Source organism: Chaetodon auriga, chromosome 2, assembly GCF_051107435.1.
Source record: "Chaetodon auriga isolate fChaAug3 chromosome 2, fChaAug3.hap1, whole genome shotgun sequence".
In the NCBI taxonomy this organism is placed as follows: domain Eukaryota; kingdom Metazoa; phylum Chordata; class Actinopteri; order Chaetodontiformes; family Chaetodontidae; genus Chaetodon; species Chaetodon auriga.
Genome location: NC_135075.1, coordinates 3,279,185 through 3,303,929, shown reverse-complemented (window position 1 = coordinate 3,303,929; position 24,745 = coordinate 3,279,185). Strand labels below are relative to the sequence as shown.

At 40.2% G+C, this 24,745-nt stretch overlaps 1 protein-coding gene across 1 annotated transcript; it reads right to left on the bottom strand.

Moving 5' to 3' along the window:
- Window positions 1-1,713: 1,713 nt before the first annotated feature.
- On the bottom strand, window positions 1,714-22,902 carry LOC143332558 (3'-5' exoribonuclease HELZ2-like). The gene is made up of 20 exons (XM_076750155.1): window positions 22,689-22,902; window positions 19,469-21,059; window positions 17,802-17,985; window positions 16,964-17,071; window positions 14,509-15,032; window positions 13,775-14,410; window positions 12,821-13,619; window positions 12,583-12,658; window positions 8,995-12,415; window positions 8,781-8,866; window positions 8,471-8,593; window positions 8,237-8,392; window positions 8,002-8,146; window positions 7,475-7,915; window positions 5,625-5,817; window positions 4,693-4,839; window positions 4,272-4,481; window positions 3,973-4,129; window positions 2,765-2,932; window positions 1,714-2,669 (listed from the first exon to the last, which is right to left on the bottom strand). The coding sequence occupies exons 2-20, from the start codon at window positions 20,818-20,820 to the stop codon at window positions 2,560-2,562; spliced, it is 9,036 nt and encodes a 3,011-aa protein (XP_076606270.1). The 5' UTR covers window positions 20,821-21,059; window positions 22,689-22,902; the 3' UTR covers window positions 1,714-2,559.
- Between the last annotated feature and the right edge of the window lie 1,843 nt (window positions 22,903-24,745).

The following is a 24,745-nucleotide window of genomic DNA, read 5'->3' as shown; positions in this document are numbered from 1 at the left end:
ATCTAGACAAAAAATTCAGACGTGTTAGACTTTTCGTCGGGGTGTCTTGGGGCATCCCAGATGCTGCAAAATGGGGTAGTTTGTGTAGAGTTTGTTTTTAAAGCATCACTTGTGTTGACAGGATTTCAAAACTACTGTGTGTGTGGACTAGGCCCAGACATTAATGAGTATCTTGAAGCCACAGAACATCACAAAAACCTAGGTATTTGATGACCTGGACGCTAAATACGAATTCTACTATGAAGGTATGGCCTGCCTTACTCTGCCTCTGACTGGCTGGTACTTGTTGCCTTCATTTGTTGGGTAAAAAAGAAGAACTTTTTAAAGAGAGTCATCACACCCAATAGATCTTTTCACAGCACATATTACACAGACATAAAAACCTACGTGTAACAAATAATGTTAATCATGATCCAGTTCCAAACTATATAGAGCAGGCATGTCAAACTCATTCCACAAAGGGCCGTGTGGCTGCAGGTTTTTCCTCCAACCAGTCAAGAGCACGCAGTCTGACGAATCAGCTGTCTGAAGACTGAGATCAGCTAATGAAATGAGTCAAGTCTGGTGTGCCGCTGCTGCTGCTTTGGTTGGACAGAAAACCTTCAGCCACTCGGCCCTTTGTGGAATGAGTTTGACATGCCTGATATAGAGGCTAGTGATGCATTCACTGTTCAAACACACCTGTGCTTTTCCTGTTATGACATGTCAAAATGACTGGTGAAAAAGAGTCTGTTGGGTTTTAATTGTTTTCTGACACACTATTGCAAGTTACAAACAGATCTGTCATTTCCTTTGATATAATTAAGTATCATAACATAATAAGTAAGGCAAAAACTAGCTTTGCATGGAGTTTGACTATGACTCCAGTGGAAGGGAAGGAAGCCACAGATTGTTTGGTCATGTGGGCTCCTGCTCAAGATTGTATTTATCATAACATCTCTTATTAAGATGATTTTGATACTATGAGACTTTAAATCTAATATACCTGTCACGGTGCCTTCAGTCTCTTAACCAGCTGCCATTTCCTTTTCACTCTCCTTGCCAGCCATGCCCACCAGTCCACTCACCTGATCCTCATTCCCAATCAGCCCAGTATTTAAGATGCTCTCACAAATTCGGTCATGGTCAGATTATCCTTTGTATCCTTGCGAGACTCTCCAGCATTCATTATAGCGCTGGCCTCTTGTTACCAAACCTGCCTGCCTTTGGCTACGTCTGATGTCCTGTTCCCTGGTAAATACATCAGCCTTCTGTCTCTGACTAAGAGTTTCGCCTGCACTTCCTGGGACTTTGCCTGTGATTGTTCATAAACATTTCAACAAACTCTGAATTATATTAAAGAGACTAAACTGTATGAGTTTCCTTTGCTTCTTTGGTGCTCAGCCGCATCAGCTAAATTGAGAGACTATAGTCCCAAAGCAATCTCCTTGCACTGGTGGAACTGCATTTGGGTCCCTATCACATCCGTTACAATATAGCTGTTATCTGCCAATCCTTTGAAAGGCAAAATTGCTATTTCCCTATTTTTATAATACAGCCTATACTTGGGATGAAATTCTGTGCAGCACACCTTTTCATGAAAGTGCCTTTGACTGTTTTAGGTGTTTATTTGAAGACTTCAAGCTCATACCTATACTCAATCTTTTTCTAATACAAAATGTGATGAAATCCTCAAAATTTCATTCAACATGTCTAAGACAAAAAAAATTCAGAAACCATGAACAAATCCATTTTAATATTTTTTTTTACATTCATACATACATTTACTAAAATCCCTGAAAATGTAGTAGGGCTTAACAATGAAACTTTCACAGTACAAACATTTTTATTAACAATTTATTCAATCAATTAATTTATTAGCCAAAGCTAATCCCTGAGCATAGAACATGTACTGGTATCAAAAACAATGAGAGGTCAAACATAAAAAAAACGACAGACTAGGCTCACTGACTGCAAGGCAGTTCAAGTGTTAAGGCCAGGTGCCCTACAATGAAAACAGATGCTGACTCATTCCTCAGTAAACAGGAACAATGTGGTTATTCTCTACATTTCAACAAAATCTAAAAATGAATTAAAAGATACAAACAGCAAGAGCTGAACTCTGTCTTTTGTCAGCTGTCCAAAGTTAAGATAAGTATATTTCAGCCTACAACTTGAATGCATTTAAAATTCTAGTAAAAATAATAGAAAATACAAAAAACTAAAAAATCAGACTACTCAGACTTTGAACCTGAAAGTTTAGACTTCAAATGAACACATCTAACAATACAATTTTACATAGTTAATACAAAAGTTGTAGGATTTCCTATTTACAAAGCACACATACTAAATATAAAGGTAAATGTAAATCAGAGTGCAACAAAAATAACTGTGTCAAATACAATATCAAAACTCCAAATCTGCTATAAACTGCACAAAGAATATATATAAAACGTTACTGCAGCATCATAGAAAAAAATGAAATAAAATAAAATAATGAAAAAAACAATAGATATAGGGTCTCTGATCTGTTGCTTTTAGAAATCAAGTCTCTTAAAAATCAGAGATAGAGATCAGCTATCAGGCACAATGCACTGAAATCTTGCCTGCATCTGTCAGTGCACCGTGAAGCTTGTAGTGCTCCAGGAGTTTTTTCCAAGCTCCATTGCAGCTGAGCAGCTTTTGGTTTCCTTTGAGAGGACAGAAACATTTGATTTGTGAAGCTACACATGAGTTTTGAGCCGTGATCATAGGCAGAAATATGAGGTGAGCTGCAGTATCTTACCAATGATGCACAGTCCCTCCTTGGCCCTGGTGATGCCCACATTTATTTGGTTGGGATCGCCCACAAAGCCCAGGTGTTTGGACAGCCAAGCTCCGTCTGGTTCACTCTCAATCTCTTCACTTGGCAGAGAGCACACTGTGGATATGATGACGTAACGCCATTCACTTCCTAGAGGACAAAATGTTGTGTCACACCATGTCACACGAGCCACCGTTAAAAAAAACAAATTGCAGGTATTTCTTTGGTTTCCTCTGGCATGCACTGCAATACCAGATTGAGTCACTGCTGTTTACGTGGCCAGAAAAAGTCTCTAAATCATGAAAAAAAAAATACATTGAGCAGGGGATGGAGAAAGGGCTGAGATTAGAGGATCAGCTTGACTGAGACGTGTGCAGAGGGAACTACAATCATCAAGGTGGGACAAAATGAAAGCATGGATCAATACTTCAAGTTCTGTAGATGACAACATACATCTGATTTTTTTTTGTGATATTTCTTAGTGAAGAAAACAGGACTGAACAAACTTAGTAACATGTTGGGCTGAAGTCATGTTCTGATCAAAGATGACACCAAGATTCTTAGTGGCAGAGTTGTTAGAGTGAAAGGGAACAATAAGCTGAACAGCTGCAGAGGAAAAGCTATCAGGACCAATTGAAAGAATTTCTGTTTTGTCAGGGTTTAGGTGGAGCTAATATAAGAAATTTTCACAGTCAATCGAAGACGAGGCTGGAATGAGAGGAGGAGAGGGATTTATAAACTGCTAAACAGTGCTGATCAGGAATATTGGATATTGATCAAGCTAGAAAAGTAGGCAGCTCGCACATCTTTAGTGATTCAGTTTAAGCAATAGCTCCTTCATATAAACCTTGTCTCTGAGGATGAATCACATTGCGTTCTTTAATTAACCTACATTATAGTTACTACTCCTCTCAAAACACATGTAGGCCTCATTTTCATTCTAATTTGGTGCCAATACAAACATTGTTTATTTAATTTTTTTTTCTTGGGATAATTATGTTCCTTCAAATTTCCAATCACGTTCTGAGTATCCCTTTTATTTTTGTAAAACTGTGATATATACCGTAATATGATAATACTGTTAACAAACAAACAAACAAAAATAACATGACATAAATTTTAGGTCATATCACCCACACCAACTGGCTACATGTTAACACATTAATTAGATAAAAGAGGTACACTGTCACCTTGGCTTTTAGTGATGGTGGTGACGGTGATTCCATTCATGTTCTTCTTCTTCAGCTCGTCTTTGATTTCTGATACTTGGGCATTATATGGTGACAGAATCACAATACTTTGCTGTTTGATTTTACCATTCTTCACCAGCTTTTCAGCAATGTCAATCTGCAAGAGAACCACACCAAAAGCAAAGATAATTAATGCCACTGAGTACTCAGGTTAATCACTCTAATAGTAAATTTCACCCTGTACTTTAATATTACTGTTTAAAACCAATAAGGAAACACAAAGGTGTCCGATACAGTACCACTTTGGTTCTCTCCTCATGGTTTGCTTTGGAGTTCTCATTGCCCTTGGCTGTGCTGACAACCAGACTGATGGTCTTTCCTTCGATGTCCCCAAAAACGATTGGCATTGTCTTGTTGTCAACACGGAAGACACTGTTCGGCTGCTGCACCCCAGTCTTCAGCTGTCCCTCATAATATTCATTTGATGGGAACTTGCATATGTCCTTATGCTATGAAGGCACAGATAGTTGTTGAATAAAATTTAAAATATTAAACACCTAATGAAATGTGATAATACAATATTGCTACAGTAAGTACAAATACATAAATATAAAATACACTGTATAATATACATAGTATAGACTATATATGTATGTGTGTGTGTGTGTGTGTGTGTGTGTGTGTGTATGTATGTGTGCATAGTATATTTATTGCTCTCACCATCCTGTACTGGGTGTCCAGCATTACTGTCCTCTTCTTGTGTATTGTATAATAGCGCTCAAACAGAGACTTGGCCATCCCCAGCTTCCTCACACGTGGATTCTTCACAATGGGACGTAACTGTTTGTGGTCACCGATCAAAACAATCTGAAACGTACATTGACGTAAGATAGAGAAAATAACTATTTTAATTAGAGAGACTACCATCAAGTAAGCGTTACTGAGCAGCGATGAAACCAGTGCCCCAAACTCCTCTAATTTCAAGACAGCCAGGTGTAAAAATAACCAGTCAGATGGAGGTCAGTAGGTGGCAGTTTAGCCGCCAATGCTCACTTGGAGAACCCTGTGTCCAAAATGGATAAGCTTGATCCTACTGGGGGTGTGAATGTGCTCAACAAATCTGCCCATTATATTTTGATACTTCTTGTGCACAAGTGAAAAATCTGATTGGGGCACAATGGAACAGACCAGGAGGACATCAGAAACACAGGAAGTATTCCCTGTGGACAATATTTGAAATACATTTCATGGAAATTTGCCCAGTAGTTTCTGAGGTTTGCGTTGGACCAGACTGTTGGTCAAGGGGAAGGTTTACCTGAGAGAGGGACTAGAGAAATGATTGGGGTGGTTACAATTATAATTAGGAATGATCCGTTGACAATAATGAATTTCCATGGAAACTACAAGACAAGTAGATGTCATGATGCCTTTGTCACCCCAGTATAACAAGACATGATATGAAAAGTCATTACATGTTTGTTAAGTATTAGGCAATAAAAAAAGGATATTCTAACTTTCAAAGCCATTGTGCTTTGACCAGTGTAATTTCAGCAGAATTTTCATGAATCAAGGCACAAGGAAAGCAACATTGATGTTGAATATACAGGCGCATTATGGACAAGCAGGAAACTGAAGTTAAATGAGAAGCTCACCTTTTCTGGTTTGTTGCAGACTAATGGAATCAGGGCCTGGGGTTCAGTGGCCATTCCACATTCATCAATGAGGATCTGACGTGCGCTGACTGTCTTAACCAAGCTTGGGGTGGAAGACTGCGTACATGTGCACAATATGATGTCATGCTGTTCAAGCTCATATGTCCGAGCATCTCTGAGAAGTTTTTTGTATCTAGAGGAAAAACAATCCACAACATTAGAGCTGTGATTCAAGTTCAAAGTGATGTTGAACGATTGCTTACTTACTCTTCTTTTTTTGTTTTATTTTTTCCCTTCCAGTACTGTCTGTCATCTAGTGGATGGGACAGTCCTGAATGGGGCTAGTTTGGACACTACCAGAGGTGGAAGTAACAAATTACATTTAATCTCATTACTGAGAATGTGTGTACTTGTACTTTTTGGAATATTTTTTACTAGCAGTATTTTTAATTTTACTTAAGTGCTTCCTGTAAAAGTATTTTGTTGCTTTTCAAGTTACATCCATTACAGAATAAAAATAAAAGTCACATGAAAAATTGTAACCTGTGTGAGAATGGAACAAATGGTGATAAATCAGCAGCTACAGCAGAGACAAAGCAGCTGGTTTTTGGTCCAAAACACTTTCAAAAGCATACGTGTTGAATGTGTATGTTCACTAGATGATTATCGGATGTGAGGGGTGCAGTACAACAACGCACAATAATGCACTAAAATTCAGGATGACGTCATTAAGGGTCAAAGTTAACTCTACTGTACCTTGGCATTGTAAAAAAAAAAAAAGTTGATATATCTCCATGAATCACTGACTTACTGCTCCACCTGGCAGGCACTCTAAATGAGCCAAATCAAACATTCAAAATAACCAAGATGTTCGGTGGCTGGCTGACAGATGTACACTGGGTCTGGCTTAAGTCTAAATGCTAAAATGTTCAGGGTGGTTCCTCCAGTGGTGACTTGTACGTTTGCTAGACTGCTGAGGAACTTACCCATTCAGTGAGATGTGTGCTACTTGCTGCTGTTTTTGACTATTTCTGTCATAGTTGTAACTCCAGGACCTAATTCAGCTCATAATGTTTGAAACTGTGAGGAGTGCAGCAGGACAGAGGGCTGAGTGGACTGGTTATAGTGGAACAGAGAGAATTAGACACATATGTCCTGAGAATCTTCAAACAAAGAAGTACAACCAAGAAGATATTGTTGAGGACATTGCAGTGCACAAGAGTCGCAAAGTAGCATAGCAATAGTTTGCACACTGTACAGTGTGTAAAACCTGTGCCTGTGCCTATTAAACCTCTATGCTTTAATACGAGTTTATATTTTTTGTACATCTCTGTGTTCTCTGCTTTGGTCATTTTTATTCTGCTGTTAAAGTGAAACCACCGCAGTAGTCAGTTGTAGACATGTGATTTTAGCCACATCACCAGATTTTCAGTAGTGAATGTGCACAAGTATCCTTATCCCCCTTTGAAATCATTTACATGTCAATACTCTGTGCATAACAATGCCCTATTTATCAATATTTACCAGCACTGTCAAAGCAAGAGCCCAATTGTTTGCTGCCATAAACTAATGATAATGCTTACCTTCTGTTGACACTACTGAAAAATTTCCTCTAGGTGTTTCACAATAAGTGTTTTAATGTGAAAGCAATTGTTGACTATGCAGCAAGGTTAGCTAATGAAAGCTTGACTCCTCATACAGTGACAGTTTTCCTGTCTTGAGAGAACATACAAGTTTTCCAACCTGAAAAACTGTGGCTGTCTCATGTAGCAAACAAATCAGACAAGATCGCTGAACTATAATATTAGATTAAAACAAATAAAACAAAAAGTAAAATCAACTTAACTTACTTTTTCACTTGTTCAGGGGTCAGCTCTTCTATTTTCTCATAGGTTAATTTAATGCATCGCAGTTCTTCTATTTCCTCAAGGGCAAGTTGAATGTGTCGGAGCTCTGCTTTTTCTTCAAGACCAAGTTGAATGCATAGGCGCTTTTCTTTTTCCTCAAGGGCAAGTTGAATGCGTCTGAGCTCTTTTTTTTCCTCAAGGGCAAGCAGGATCCGTCGGAGTTCTGCTATTTCGTCAAAGGCAAGTTTGATGTGTTGGAGCTCTGCTGTGTCTTTAAGGGCAAGCTGAATGCGTAGCAACTCTTCTTTTTCCTTGAGGGCAAGTTGAATGGATGGGAGCTTTTCTTTTTTCTCCAGGGACAGTTTAATGCGTTGGTCAAAATCTTTTATTTCACCCGAATGGGGGTTTTGGTCCTCTCGCATGCGGTGATGTAGAGTGATGCTCCTAAAACCATGTAAAAAATTGCAGTGTTAGTTCATGAAGGGAAAAAATTCAAAACGGAGTCTCATCAGCTGGTGTGAGTACAGTACCTGAGTGCTGGTTTGGCAGGTTCCTGGCGTAGAGCTCTCTGGAAAAAGTGAAGGGTGCAGTCTGGATAAGGGTAATCAAGCATCTCCACTTGTTGGCTGTAGACCCTCAGGGGCCTTAGGCTGTCCCCAAACTTTAACAGGTAGTCTGTGTTACAAAAGTAAAACACACACACATAAGTTATAGTAACAGAAAGAAATGCAGTTGAAATTTTAGTAGAGAAACAAAAGAACTTGCCTGCAACAACATCAACAGACTTGTTGGATGGGCCGCAGTAGAGAATAACTTCTTTCTTGTTCACATCCTGGGGGTCAACAAACTTCCTTTGTTTCTTAGAGTTCAGCTCCAAGAAACGGTATACAATGTACGCGCCTACTATTGTCTTTCCAGTTCCTAAGAGGCAAATGGGAAAATGGCTTAAGCCTTTCTGCAGAAAATATGAAGCATCAGAGTTAAAGCTCCAGCTCTCACCTGGTGGTCCCTGTATGACTGTGAAGGTATTATCTAGAGCTTTATCCACAGCAACATGCTGACTGGGATTAAGCTTTGGCAGTCCATTTGGTAGCTCTTTCCTCATGGTGTGCCCTGTTTTCACTGCAAAGACAAAATGACAAATTGTTTTTGCAAGCAAAAGAGGTAACAAGTTAATCAAATCTAAAAGATGCTACGGGAATATACAATGTATTTTTCTGTGTTTTTAATTTCATGCATGACTCACACAGGTACAAATAATTAAACTCTATGCAACTAGTACTAACTAGTAACTGACTAATGGACATACCCTCTTTTGGAATGTGTTGTCCAAGTGCTATAGTCTTGACGAGATCACATGCAGATCTAATGTTGACCACAGCATTTTCTTTACGGCTACAAAAAACAAAACAAAAACAAAAAAACCTTACATATTATTGCAAGAAAAATGTGAGATGGAAAATATTTAAAAGTCAAACTATAAGCAATGTTGCATTGGTATGGTCAAAGTGAACTACACTTACATGTCAGGCAGGAGCTTTGGGATTATTTCAACTGTGAAAGAAGTGTTTTTCTGAAAGACACAATCAGGAATGGTCTCCATCGGCAGGTGATTGACACAGAATTCCACTTTTGTTTCTTCATTTGGAGAGTTTTTACTTTCCTCTACTTTTCTTGTTGTGACAGCATGAGCCACCCATGTAAACTCTCTTGGGTCCACCAGTGCGGAATGTTCCAGGTTTGAAGTCAACGTTAAACCTCTTTTCCGTATGCACAATAAGCATTTTGATAGGTTACATTCAATGGCCCATTCATTGAGCTGTGCCTGAGGTAAGACGAAGCTTCCTGTTAGTGTTCCCTCCTGTTCTTGATTGAAGTTTACCACCAGGTTCTCGATGATTATGCTGTCACTTTCATCCACTGCAGTTGCAGCAGATTCCATCTCACACAGCGGTTTCCAGATTCGTATATACTCCTCCATATCACGATAATGAATCCTTGATGGATCATCTGCGGATCTGGAGAAGCATGTGATAGGGCTTTGGATATGGTCCACACAAATCTCAAACTTTGGTTTAATGCGCACCAACTGAATAGCAGGCATGAGATAACCTCTTTTTACCTCCGACGTCATTTGGACCTGAAGGGTGTCACCTGTTTGCAGCTGGAGGTTCATGTCAACCTCATGTCCCACTTCTACCTTTGGTCCCTCTTGCTCTTTGGATGTGCAAGTGTTAGTCTTGGGATGAGGCATCTCAGATGATTGTGGCAGAATGTTTTGTTTTTCCACTTGCTTTGTATTAACATCCATTAGGAGAAACTTTGCGTGATCCCAGTTTTCTTCGTCAATTGCTTCAACAGTGGCTTTCCATATTGTCAGTGGAAGCTCAACACAGGGACCACTGTCTGGAATGTTCAACTCTTGGTAGATTTGCATGTTGTCAACTGCGTAGATCCGCTTTTTCCATGTAAGAGTGATGCAATGATTTGCTTCATTGTACAATGGTTGGTCCCACAACTGTAAATCTTTGTACATAATTGATAAAGTCTCTGCAAACACATTCTTGTTAAAAGGAAATGACACTACAAAACAATCTCTGTTGGGATCCGCACACACAACAAAGGCTAACTTTGAAGAACTTTGTCTTTTCGTGCTCACTGCATAGGAGAACTGCTCAGCCTTTTGTTCATAGTCTTTTGCATTCTTCATGCTGTGCTCAAATTGAGTGCACAGAGTTGAAATCTCTGTTCGGGTGTATTGGACATCCCTGTTGCATATGAAAGAGTGCAAAAGTCTCTGCAAGATGAGGTCCATGTATCGCCGTATGGGTGAGGATGCTTGTGTGTAAGATCTTACGTTCAGAGAATAATGCCCTACCCCTGCTTTGGGAGAGGAGTTGGAACGAATGACATAAGCCTTACTAGAGCACCTTCTGAACTGATCAATGAGTGGCTGGAGCATAGGGTGGATGTCATCTGCAGCAATCAGGTCCACCATTTTGTCTATATCACTTGCAGTGGCAGCTGATTGGATATCTTTCCAAACTTCTGTAAGTATGCAGAAATTTTCACCGTTTGGAGCTTGTTCATCATGGTCAACTTTGTGCCGCACATGGAAAGACAGTGGTATTAATCCTGCACATTTACTCTTTCTTAATTCTTCCACTTTTTCAGGATCTGGTTTTGCCTGACAGCGAAGGGGTGTGTAATATCTGGTTTTTTCAGAGCCAATCAAGGTCTCAGATGCGAGTGTATTGAATAACACACTCAGCTCTTCAATCATGAGATTGGCTTTGCGTTTTCCGGGCAATCTCTGATTATCAGGTTGAGAATAAGCCCAATCCACAAGTCTAATCTTCCTTTGAGCTTTTGCAAAACAATAAGCCACTGTGACACAGTCTTCTACTGTGTCAAATTTATGTCCCTCTCCATATCTTTTGGAGATCATGTTCTCTGCCTTTTCATAAGACAACTGTGCATTGGACTTGATCAGTGACAGCTGGAATTTGGGCTTGCCAATGATCTCATGTGTTTGCTTGTTTACTTTGAACATTAGTGAAACCACTCTGCACTCTTGACCCAACAGAAGACTGAAATGTCCGGTGCTCAAATCTTGAGGGAACATATGAACGGGGTTTTCCCCACCGCAGTAATATGTAGTACCACGTTGTTTTGCGTTCTCATCCAATTCACCACCTGGACTCACAAAGCTGGCCACATCTGCAATGTGGACTCCCAACTCATATTGGTCGCCAATTTCCCTGACACTGATGGCATCATCCAAGTCTTTTGCTCCTTCTGGATCAACAGTGAAAGTGATCACATTGCATATGTTCTGTCTGTTTGCCCCGTCTTCATCTGCCCAGGAAAAAACCTCTTCTGATGTACATGTAGTGGGTTCAACTTTAAATTCTTCATTCAGGATCCTTAGTCCATCAGCCAACGATCTTCCTACCGGAAGTATGTCTATGACTCTCCCCAATGGATAACGACAATGTTTTTTCCAGCTTATCACTTGCACCACAAATACATTGTTCTGCTTGAGCTTTTCATTGAGACGTTCATATGCTGCAACTGTCCACTGTCCATTACTTTGCTCCCATATTGGAATGAAGTTACGTCTTTCCTTGATGATCAGTATACATATTTTGGGCGCAGATTTTGTAATGGGCATCATTGTCCTTCTGACAAATTTGTCTTCAGAATTGTGTCTTGGTTTGCTGTGATCCTCATCCTCTAGCACGCACACAAGTACACGGGCTGATTCTGCTTCCTTAGTGATGCTGACTACCCTTGCTGTTTCTATGACCACTTCATCTCCAGTGAAGACCATGCTCAGGTTTCTCCTTCCCTTAATGCTTATACGCTTGGTGGGGTTTTGAAAAGGTATGACATAACCTCTGTTGTATGTCTCCCTGACCAACTTTCCTTTCTTGTATATCTCTGGTTGTTTTTTACATAGCTCCAAAAGATCTGTGTCAACATGAGAAACATGAGACAGTGATCTGGACTTGTGGTGATCAAAGTCTTCATGTTTCAAACTGTCTTCGTCCGAACTGTATTCTGTTTTTAGCTGTTCATATTCATCTTTCAACTCTTGAAGAATTGCATCACTGAGAGTGTTGCTCTCGTCCACCTGTTCAGACTTTTGAAACCTTGCAGTTTCCATAGCATCTTTTTCAAAGAAATCTTTGGTGAAATGTTGTGGAGCAGCACTATTGTTGTTGATACAATGGTCCGTGTAGCTCTTCCAGACTCCTGAGCATTTCCCAAAGCAACACAGGGCAGCAGCATCTCCAACCACAACCACATGGGACTGGGCCCTAGTCATCGCAGTGTTTAACACGCGGGCATCATTGAATAGCTCCAGTCCAGGCAGGTGAGATGTTTTTAGGCTGTCACGTGTTTGCACAGCTGTGATTACAACTGCCCTGAACTGTTTGCCTGTTAACACATTAAAACATTTATGATGTGAAATTACAATAAAACATATGAAAGGTAATGCAAGTATGGTGTTTGAATAGACAGATGCACAGCTATTGTTTAACCATCATTTGTGACTAATAATGGGATAATCATATAGGAGTTCTTAAATCTTAAATTAATATTACCTTGCACATTTGCAAGATTCTCAACATGGACTTTCGCAAGGCCTCTTCTCAAAAGCGCTGTCCTAATGTGTCGAACCTACAAACCATAAGAAAAAACTGGGATAATTACAACTCTGAAACCAACCAAACCTAACAATGAAGGTGCTAATACACTGATGCAGAAATCTTCACTGTTTCATTGGTTGAATTAATTTTTTCTTTTTTTTTTCAGTTTTGTGACTGCAAAGTTTTAACGTACCTGAATTCCCTCTGATAGAACACAAATTGAGCTTTGGTCCTTGGTCCCCCAGGTCAATGGCCAGTGTTCGAGAATTTCTTTCACTTCTTGAACCACTTTGGCAACCTCTTCTTTGTTAAACCAAGACATAGAAACAGTGTCCAAGAGGCACTCTCCCCTAACATGGTGAAACTTTAGGGCATGGCCATTTGTGGGAGCTGGAATATTTCCAGTAGCTTTGATAATATCATTCTTACCAACATAGAAATGGGTGGACACAAACTCCACAATTTCTTTGGTTGAGCGGTAGTTTTCACTGAATATGATTCTACTGCTCTGGGCAGCATCACACTTTTGGCCTTGATAGTAGTGGAACAAGCGATTAAGGAGTGTGTGATTTGAACGGTGATGATCATCAACTGAGAAAAGCTTGGGTCCCATTTGCATGTGATCTCCAGCCAAAACAACTCTGGTGTTTGGCCCAGCAAGACCAAGGGCCATCAAGGCTTCACATTCTAGCATCTGAGAGGCTTCATCAATTAGTATGTGAGTGAAGTATCCCTCTGGGAGCTTTAGGTCGTGAAAATGTCTTGCCATTGATGTGGTGGTTATGACTATCTTGTGGTGATCTAGGGTGGCTTTTGTTGGTAGTAGAAAGTTCTGTCTGTCCTCAGACAGAAAACAGTATTTCAAAGTAATTTCATCCGTAGCAAACAAAGCACTCCCTTGTTTGTTTGCTTTTATTCTAATTGGCCTCATTCCATCATTTTTTTTGTTGATGAATGGATGGAAGTGATCTCTGACATACAGGTCTGCAGAACTGAAAGGAAGCAAAAAATGTCAAGGGAAAAAGTACATGTTGGTGTTGTTATATTACAACTTCAGAGACCTTAGCCTAGATTAACACTTTGAATGTAACAGAACATTTAAAAACTGACAATATTTCATTAAATAAGCTTTCAATAGTGTTATTACCTGTTGGTGTGGGTGCAAATTAGCACTCTGTTGTCAGGCTGGTTACAAAGCTCTCTGGCTGCTGTAGCAAGGGTGAATGTTTTCCCGGTTCCAAATGGTCCATAAATGAGGAGTGGTGCTACAAATTTTTGACCACTGGAATTCCCTGTGATAAAGTCAACTGCTGACTGCTGCTTTGTATTTAGCTTCTCATTGTGGGTGTTATTCACAGGAACTCCACAGTTTTTAAGGTCTGGTAGCACTAATTTTGTATCAGGAAGGAGGTCTACAGCCTTGTGCATGGTGCAGAAGCTGTGACGGTTCAGCTGAAACTGCACCTCCATATGATACGATTCATTGCTTTTGAGTGCAAGATCAGCGCAACACTTTTTCGACAGTTGCAAATACATTTTGTTACTTGTTTTGTCTTGCAGAATGATGGCTTCATAGACTTTGGATTTGTGACCACTTGAAGATGAAGGGGCTATCAGGCCAGACTGGATGCTTCGTTTTAGTACCTGTCCCTCAGGGGTGTCTGGTGTAAGATTACAAGGAAACGAGACAGCACAGAATACTTGTCCCCGAGGAGCCATCAGCATGCCAAACTGTGTACTGTTCAATGTATCCAGCGTTGTAATTTCTCCACAAACATTCAGTCTAAAGAAAATAAGAAAAGAAGCTTAGGCATTGTTTTGTAAATACGTGCATGTTCCAAGCATGTCATGACAAGAAAAAGATAGAGATAAGCTTATTACCTTGAAACAACCTGATCCTCTGCCTGTTCCTCACTGTACAGGAAGTGGTGCATTCTTTCTTTGTAGTTTTCTTTATTCAGAGGTGTTTGGCTGTTGTATGTGGATTTACACAGAAAGCTAATCTGAGGAGGTTTGTACTCCTTTAACAGCTCCTCCTGTTCTTCTGTCCTTGACAAACACGGGATGATAATCCTGTTCCCTCGATGCCAACGCTCAACACTTTGAAAGGTGGCTCCATGATTCACAGTTTGTTCTTCAGTGTCCTCCAATGACCGCTGGCTCACTCTTACTCTGAGTTTCCTCAAGAGCACTGGTCTCATGTCAAAATCTAGCACTAACCACTGTTCATACAGGCCTGGGTAGGTGGATGTGAAAGACACAGTGATGCCATAGGTCATGTCATCACTGAGAAAGTGTTCACCTGAGGAGTAGATGCAAGGACCATGGGTCACAGAACCAATGTCACGAAGTGTGAATGAAGCTCCTGGTTCTTGCTTCAGCAGTGCCACATGCACAAGCTGTCTCTGTATATAGAGAAAAGTGGCGATTGAGCATACTATGACAAAATAAAATCATTTCTGGAAATTGAAAGAAAGAACAACTTTAAGAAGATTGTGTGAACGCTACACTGATGCCAAGAAAAGTAACAGAACAGAGTAGCTTGGCTAATGGTTAAACACAGCTTTACAGCATTAAGTCTTTCTCAGTTATATCACTCATGCTGTCTCATTGCATGATCATTTTATGACAAGTTATGCTACCAGTGTACATAATGCTCTGTGTCTTTGTGCCTCCATCCAGCCATTTCTGCCTTTTCTTTTTCTTTCCTTGTACCCCTGAATTGTGGTCTACCTGAGTGGTCCATCACAGTGTGTTAGACTGTCGGGCTCCATATTTGACACTTTGGTGAGCAACATGGGGGCTCCACAGGAGATGCTTTCTGTTCATTGCCTACATCCTCTACTCCACACGCAACTCCAAGTCTTACCAATTCCAAAAGTTCTATGATGACTCTGCATTTGTGAGCTGCATCAACAAGGGAAAAGAGGTTGAGCACAGGTGGCACAGGTAGATTATTTGGTGGTGGTGCCAAATAATATAGGAGGATACTGCTCAAATTAGGGAGCATCTGGGACAATGACTCTCATCCTCACCACAATGCAATGGTCACACATAGGAGCACCTTCAATAGTATAGTGTTACCACCATGATACAACACAGAATGCCACAGGAAATCCATTCTTCCTGGTGGACAGCAGAGATGGACAGCAGGGGCATGTGGTGCAGAGTTGGCCCCAGCCTCCATTTCAGCTCTGTTAAGTTCTGCTCTTTTAAATCTTCCTCTTACTATCTCTCCGTAGATTACAAGCATTAAAACTCTCTGATGTATGGGAAACCACGGGTCTAATGTGCAACAAAGGGAAATTTTGTGAAATAACATTCATTATCACTGAGCTTTTTTGAAGGAATCGTATACGCTTAGCTGAGATGTGGTTCTCTTGGGACCTCACCGTGTGGATGAACAAGGACTGGCCTGCATGTAAAACCAAAAGCCTGAACAGGGGCCCACATGTTAAAAAAACTGAAGCCTAGACAAAGAACAAAGGAATACTGCCAAAATTCCACCGGGCCTTGCAAATCACACCTGAGTGCAAGATTTGGCTTGAATCCAAATTCTAGTTTTCCATTGCACAAGAACTCAGGGGAATCCCTGTGACAAGGCCATGACATCATGAAGGGTATAAGCATTAACACTTCCTGCCCCACTTCACAGTTGATAGAGTAGGTGTACTCTTCCTAATCAAACATTTGTATTTTAATAAGCTTAGGCAACAGTCCATTAACTTGCTGGATGAGCAACAGACTGTTTGTATTCACTGAATGCCTTTGGATTCTGAAACAGATTGGCTGTGCACATATCTGGCCATCTCATTTAACCCGCAGAAGGAAGTTTTGGATTTACCGTTTCTTCAATTAAGTTAGCTCTGAGCTGTTCCCTACAAGAACTAGACTGCTGTTAAACCACTGTCAAAGTGAAACAATGGCCCCATTGCCGTCTGAGCTCAAATAAATGCTGGATGCACTGGACAGACGGAAAGTTGTCTGTACTTATTTGTGCATATGTGTTGTGGTAACAGCTGGTTGTGAGGGTCATTGCTTAGATTCAAATGTTCACGGTTCACCTCACAAATGTAAAAGGGTATTTTAAACATTGGCATTTGAACTGAGCAGCCCTTTTGTGAGACTGTATCTATTTACCCTCTCCCATAGAATTTTTTTTTTGTTAACTGGCAACTTTAAGACAATTGGGCATGTTCTTGGGCCACTCAAATCACACAGGTGACACTGCCATTTTTGGTGATGTTGTACGAGGTTAAATATTCAACAGCTGGACTTTTTGACATTTCACACAGGAAAAGCAACCAACTTCCATGCTTTACTGTAAAAATCTTACCTCTGTTTCAACTTGGAAGTTCCACTGCAGTGTTGCATTGATCTGTTCACACTCCAGAGTTAAATCTTCATCGCATGAGATGCTGACATCATCAACTTCCTCTGATATCTGTTTAACATTTGAAACAGAGAATCAAAATACTATGATTAGGATGGTGAAACTAAACATTAAGTTGATTCACTGTCCATTAGTAATGTTAAAAAAAAACCAAAAAAACCAAAACATGTTCAGTCAACAAACCAACTCCCTTTGTTAGAAGTTACAAAATTGTATAATGATTTATTATACTAAACTAATATCCAGTTATTGATCTGTCTGTACATGATGAACAGCTAATTTTTCTAAATGTAATAAAGTAAAAAATAGTTAAGGGAGCATTCCACAGTGTTGCGAATCTTTTGGAGGCCGAAATAGCTATTCATTCTGTCAGCACCCAGAGATTAGTGTCTGCTAGGCTACAATGTACCTGCAATACATCCAGTCAAGTATCTCCAATGTATTTTATTAAATGAAGCAAAATTACATAAGGTAGCGCTTGATGGAAACACCTACTCCTGTTTCCATTTCAGTTCTATGTTTTGTCTGATGTGAATAATGTACTACAGTGTGTATATACTGTCTTGTTTGTGTGTGTCTTTGGACTGACAGTACTATAATTTTTTCTTTAGGGGAGTGATAAGTTTGCTATGACCTTGAGACAAGCTGGTATGCAATGAAGGCTAGATTCAAAGACTCTATGAGAACATGATGTGCCTCTCAGTTCACTGAGAACTGGGCCATCGTGAAAAATAAACAGTCTTCAAAAGAATGAAATGATGGCCCAAAAGATTGTACTCACAATGTACACTTCGTTGCTGCTATTTCTGTATTCCTCCAAAAGTCTTTCATTGTAGGACATAAGACCCTGGGCATCAATGTTATGTCTGATCTCTTTCTCTTCTGCAGCACGCATCATCCACTCCTGCAGTTCTTCAACTGAATGAGCTTTTGGGCACTTGTTGCCGTACTCGCATGTTTGTGGTCTAGGATGAAAAGGCAACTTCAACAGTATAATAAATAGCACATGTCAATTAAACCACCACTTAAAAACATTAAAAACTGTAAGATGGAAAATTTATCCTCATTTAGATGTACTACTTATTTTTGTTATTCCACGTCACATCAAAATCAAATCACAACACAGACTGTTAACGGTTAATGTGAACGTTTGTCCGTCATCGCTGCCATCAGAGACTAAGCTTCACCCATGGTCCCATGCTCACATTGTGATTGGACAGTTGATTGTTTCCTTTTTTCATATGGACAATGCATCTCCCTATCACAACAGAGAAAGTTCCCCTGCACCTTCAAACTAATGACAGGGCTTTGCTTTTAGTATTGGTATGTTTATGTTGCTCTCTGCTGGACACAAATGCACTTTGTTTTCTGTATTGTGATTTGATTTGTTTGAAAAACAATTCAATCAGGTTTTTTATACAAAAAACGAAATAGCTGTCCTTTAAAAGATGTTTCCATTTATTTTTGACACAATAAATTCATAAGCCTGAGTAAAAAGAAAATACATTTAACTGTTTAACAGACAAACCTGTATTGTATTTCACTTGTATTTCATGTTGGATTTCTTTTCATTAAGCATTTTAAATCTTCCATATATCACCACCATACACCATTAGGTTGAATTCATTATGAACTATGAGGCGCTCTTCCAGTTCCATTGTGTATTCATTGTTGGACAATAGTGTCCATCAACACCATACAGCATTATGCATGCTTACATCTTTGAGTGTATGGGTGTAATTTTGCTATTTTACACATTGAACAAACTAAATATTCAGTTTTTAAGATTAGTGTGTTGTATGGAGTTGGGACACAACAAAAACAAAAAATAAGGCTGGCGATGTTCTTTAAGAATGCTGATTGTCATCAAATCCCTCAGCAGAGCACCAAATGTGGATGAATTCGCCATTGAAAATAGTCTCGAACAAATGCACTTTTTCATTCCATTTGAGATTTCATTAAAAAATAAATCAATAAATAAAAACCTAGAACATCTAGCTGTTGTAGGAAATTACTGAGAGTTTCACATTCAGGACACACACACTTATTCAGATTCATGTTTTCAGTGGGAATGTATGGGCTTGAAGCACAGAATGGGAAAGTCCAAAAGTACTGAGAGACTGACTAACACATTGTTGCTCTTGGCCTTTTCATGGGATTTATTGACAATAACAAAAAGAGAGTATCACAAGCCTTTAAACAGGAAAAAACAGAAAAAAGTGTAAGAGCCCCATACAACTACATGCAGGTGTGGAAATGTGAGGCATTGTTGGTAAAAACGAGTGAGTTATACTTTCAATGTTTTAGGAAACAATTTCCCCCAGGATCAATAAAGTATATCTGATTCTGATTCTGATTGTTCACATAGTGGGACAAAGCCATGATAAAGAACCTGCATGAATCTACAGTGTAGTTGTAAAACATGTAAGGGATAGTAGAGTTGTTTACCTCTCACACAGCCAAAACTCAGCTCGGATGTTGTGTGGAGGCTGTCGTTCTCTCCACCTGGTGGTGGTGTCCTCAGACAGTAACTGGGCATGGTCCAAAGAGGAGCAGTGCTTGTAGAAGCTCTCTGGGGAGGACAGGGTCAAGCAACAAACTTTGCAGTACATGGTGACCTGTCTGGACTCTGTCTGCTCCCGTCGGCTCAGCTGAAGGAGATGAGGTCTAACGGAGAGCCCACTGTGTTCCGCTTTCCACACGGCCATCTCCACCTCGCTCTGGGCAGACTGGCAGTGGCCAGCCTCATGCCAGCAGGGTTTGCCTTGCCTGACATGACTGCAGTACTTAAACTGACAATTTTGACGAAGAGGGCGCACCTGGCTATAGATGTGCTTCCCACTATTCTCTGACAGGTGATAAACTAAGACTGGATCCCAGGTGTGCGCTGCATCTGCTGAGCAAGTCGCATTCCACTTTTTAGCTGCAAGTTTTTGTGGACGATCATGAAAGCAGTCTTTGCAGAACTCGATGAATTCACCTGAGAACTGTTGGAGTATGCTTTCAGCTGCGCTTTCTGGTGTTACTGAAACGGGCTCAGACTCAATTAGAAGTTTTATTAATTCATCCTTATCAATGTTTTTGTCTCTAACATAGTTCCATACAGTGGCCTCTTCATAGCTTCTGGCATAAGTGCATCCCTGTAAATGTTGTGTACATCCAGAGCCCTCAACAAAGAAGTTACACTTTTGGTAAAGAACATTTCGACCAAACTGTCCACATGTAGGCCGCTCAGAGACAGGCCTCCACTGGTCAGAGGCCTTGGTTTTGGCCAAAAGCAGATTTCTACTGCACTTGTGAGTGACTAAATGAACTGCATATGTTATTTCCTTCTCCCTGGTAGAACACAGATCACACACAACCTTCAAATCTAGAGTCGCCAAGATGTCACCTCGAGGTTCAGAATCGTCAGACTGATCAGATTCTCTCTCAGACTGCGCTGTAAGATGACAGAGAAGGACATGGTCTAATCCATGATGCTTTTCAAATGTCCACACAGCAGCTTCCTCACTGCTTTTAGCAAAGGTGCACCGGTTCTTGTGGTATGTGCAACCAGAGCCTTCTACAAAGAAGCAACAAACCTCATAACGACTCGGGTTTGGAAACGTAGGGCGCCTTGAAATAGGCCTCCATATGTTGCCACCTTTGACTTTGCAGAGGAGGAGATTGCGTGTACACTGATGGTGGACTGATTTTAACTTGTAAGTAATTTCTTTCTCCTTGACAGAGCATTGAGTACATACAAGTTTGAGGTCGTGTGTTGAAAAAAGAGGAGCTAGTTTGGACCCACTAGCTGACATTGTGATACATTCATAATGCTGAAGTCAGCAGCTGAATGTAGGAAAACATGTAAAGGCCCAGCAGCTCCGAGCTTGAGCAATTCCCCTGAAAAGTACTGTACTACGTCACAATAAAACCAGATTTGGTTTCAAGTTTGATTAACTACGACACTACGTAAGGGATCTCTGACAGATTTCGTTTGTATTAACTATATGGCAAGCTGAAGGCCAAAGTCTGAGAGATGTCCAGCTTGGGTTGTCTGAAAAAGAAAACAACAGAGAAGAGAGCATGAAGTGTACTCAGTATATTCAAAAAGCCATGAAAACCTTTTTCCAATAATATTTTTGTGCCACTTTTTTGTTTATTTGCAGAACATTTTCAACAGTATGGCCTTAAAAATCAATGTCTAGACTTCCAGGAAGGACACAAAGTGTGCTTGTTGCTATGGTCACCAGTTAAGCTTAAGACAAGCGGACCTCAGTTAAACCTGGAATTAACATGTGATCTGTTAGACCGAAGACTGAACAAACTGGTCAGGAGAGCTGGCTCTGTCCTGGACTGCCCTCTGGACACCATCGAGGAGGTGGGTGAGAGGGGGATGTTAGCCAAGCTGACATCAATCATAGACAACCCATCCACCCCCTGCATGAGATGGTGGGGGGCCGAAGCAGCTCCATCAGTAACAGACTGCTGCATCCAGTGTGTAAGAAAGAACGCTACCGCAGGTCCTTCATTCCCTGTTTAATGGCAGCATCATGTAATGTAGCACTGTGGTGATGCTGTCTTTCCCATTTCTGCATCATAAACCAACTTTTTGTTTTGCACCACTGTTATCAATGCTGATACACACTCACATTATCCACTACTACTGATGCAATTTCAAAGTTGTTGTATATTTTTTCTCAACTGTGCAATCACACTGTATTTATTATCCACATTGGCAACAGTATTTTTTATAAAGTGTCATACTGTGCACATACATAGACTCAATTTTTATGGTATTTAGTATTTGTACAATCTGTACATAATGTACGTATAAATATTTGTTTTCCTATTCGGTATCTTTATACCTGTGCCACTGTTTTTGCTTTTTTAATGCTTGCTGGCCGTAACAACTTAACTTCCCTGGTGTGGGATCAATAAACTTATCTTATCTTTTCCAGATAGGATATCAGGGTACAGGTCACATGTTAAATTCAGGTTGGGCCCAGTTTGACTGGGGAACGATGTCTGTTTTCAAAATTGTTTTGACACAGTGAATTTCACAGAAGAAGCTTGTTGTCAAATCAAATGCAGTGTAAAAACACCACTCTGACAAACAATTGGTCCCAATCAGAAACTGGGAGGACTATGGGACTAGATTCTCTCTCTCCCCATAAGAGATCAAACTCTGAGGTCACAAGATGTTGTCACTGTAACAAAAGTAAGTTGTTATGAACGATCATTAAAGATCACACGTCAGTTGTTTCCTTAAAAATCCGGAACGCCGACAGATGTTTTTAAGCAGATCTGGACCAGCTTCCATCTTAAGTCCACTAGATGGCACAGTTACAGTCATGTCAGAGGCTGCTAAACAAACTCAGAATAAAGTCAGAGGCTGACCATGAAGTCATATTAAAACTAGGTTTAGAATTGTAGAATATTAATATTAAGACACATGTCCAGCAATTCAACAACAATCCAGACATTTAAAACCCAAATGTTTGTTTGTTTGATTCAAAATAACATTGTGCTGTGTAGAGTCTACACCCATGTCCACAGCTGTCAGTGAGCTTTACGAGGCTATTTCGAAAATATTGCTAAAACTAATGTTACCACTACCAGCTTAACTACTGCAGCTAAGGATAATAATAACTGTGGTAATAACAACAACAATTCTGATAATTACCGTGCGTTGGGCTGATCTTCACGCGCAGATTGGCTGAGGTCCTGCGTGTTATTGGACGCTATCACGAGACTTGGCTGATCGACATCAGTCGGTGTGAACGTGTCGCATCGCGTGCACTCACCATGAACCGGAGCACATCTGGGGCATCTCAGCTCTCACGGACCTCTCTATAATGAGCGGGGACAGTCTGCTTGGCTTAAGTTTCGTTTCCCATGTTTTGCGTCAGCATCAGGTTAGGACTCTCCACACCTCCACCCCCCGCGGCCCCTCCCTCTCGAGCTTCCTCATTTTTAACAATAGCTCTGTTATGATGCTGCAAGTTCCTGCACAGTTTCTGACATGTTTTCAGACAGTGGTATATTTATTCGACATGTTAGTTCATTCCTAATGGAAGCATTTCAAAATAATAGCAGATCTTGAAATTTCTCTATGTAAGCGTTTTATAACTTGAATAAAGTCATAGTATATCATGGTACAACAGATCCAGATTCACCATACAGTGTGGGGAATGTTTGCATTCACCATGGCATTCATTTCTACAGCCACTTGGAATACCTGTTCTGGTGAGGAATGACAGGGCAGGAGGCAGCATTGGCTCTCTGGTCCTTTAATGTTTGCAAAAGGCTACATGACTTTTATTGTCTCAGTCGGTTCTGTTGGTATTCTGCTCATGAAATGTTGGATGCATTTTGTGTGAAACTGTAACATAGTGTTGTTTTCTGTTTATTGACTTCTCTGTAACAAGTCTATTTGTCACCTGACATTGCATTTTTTAACTCTCTGGTCGTGCGTCTCTGCTACTGTTACTGAGAACATTGCTCATCTATTGTGAGAATGACAAATCTATGGCAAGTTTAAAAGGCAGGACAAACAACATCTAACTTTGTATTTATTCAATATGAGACTGAAAAAAGAGTTTGAATGAAAGTTTGAGAGCAAAATTAATCATATGCCCTAAAACTTATATCATGGTCTCCAGATACTGAATCTCAATAACTGATCATCCTTAATTATCATGCTAAATGTTAGCATGATATCATGCATACTGCCTGCACATAATTACACTAATGTGAAATATTAAATGCCATATAAAAGCATGTTAGCATACTAACTGAGATGAAAGCATAGAAGTATGGTAACATGCTAACTGTTGAATGCTGAACATCAGCTTGAAATCATCCAATAGCTGTTAACAGGCAAATCAGCACAAAAACATTGGGATGTGGTTAACTGTGGGCTGTCACAGATAAACTGAAACATCCTGGGTTGAAGTGAGACGTCACAAATCATACTGCAAACTTGGGTATGGTGAAACTTGCTCTGCTCTGCTGATAAACTTGGAAATATTCAACTTAGTTACCCTGAGGACTTCTCATGCCCTTAGCTGGGGTCTATATGAAGCGGGACCAGCTCCTTTGGAGAGGAGAATCCGGCTCAGCACTGCCTTTAGGTGGATCACCTTTGTGAGCCACGTGCTTTTCAGAAACTGAACACACCGTGGCTGTAAATGTCCCAAAATGGCCACTGTACAGAAGATGAACCATTTTTCTGTATGTTACAACATGAACTTTCCTTTAACCCCATCCACAGACCAAACTGTGCACGTTCTGTCCATGAATCTCATATCATATCATATCATCTCATCTCAAATAGTCCCAGTCAGGTGATCATTTTTTTTGACATTAGTATAATGCTCCTTTAAGACAAGTCAAAATGTAGTGATGGTGCTGGTAAAACGAATTCTGTTAAAGTATCTGATGAACTTCTTCGCCTGTAAACAAATCAGTTTACTTTAATTGCCTTGTTTTACCAGTTTTTGCTACAACCCCAATTCCAACATGAATGAAACAGAATGCTATCATTTGCTAATCCCTTTTTACATAACTCAGTTGAAAACAGTAGAACAGATATTTAATGTTTTACCTCACCAGCTTGGTGCGTGTAGAGGTCAGCCCTGGTAAGAGTCAAGACAAACTCAAAGTTAACTAACGTGGAAAGAAACTGCTAACTAAATCAGCTGTTTTATATTTAGAGAATGTTTTTGGCCAGCAACTCTT

Bases quoted from the DNA above. Each gene is read 5' to 3' on its own strand.
- LOC143332558 (XM_076750155.1), bottom strand. From the start codon at position 20,820: ATGTCAGCTAGTGGGTCCAAACTAGCTCCTCTTTTTTCAACACACGAC. The intron at 17,072-17,801 runs GTGAGTACAATC...AATGTTAAACAG, and splicing joins GCAGCAACGAAGTGTACATT to ATATCAGAGGAAGTTGATGA. The intron at 13,620-13,774 runs GTAATAACACTA...GCTTCCTTTCAG, and splicing joins ATTTGCACCCACACCAACAG to TTCTGCAGACCTGTATGTCA.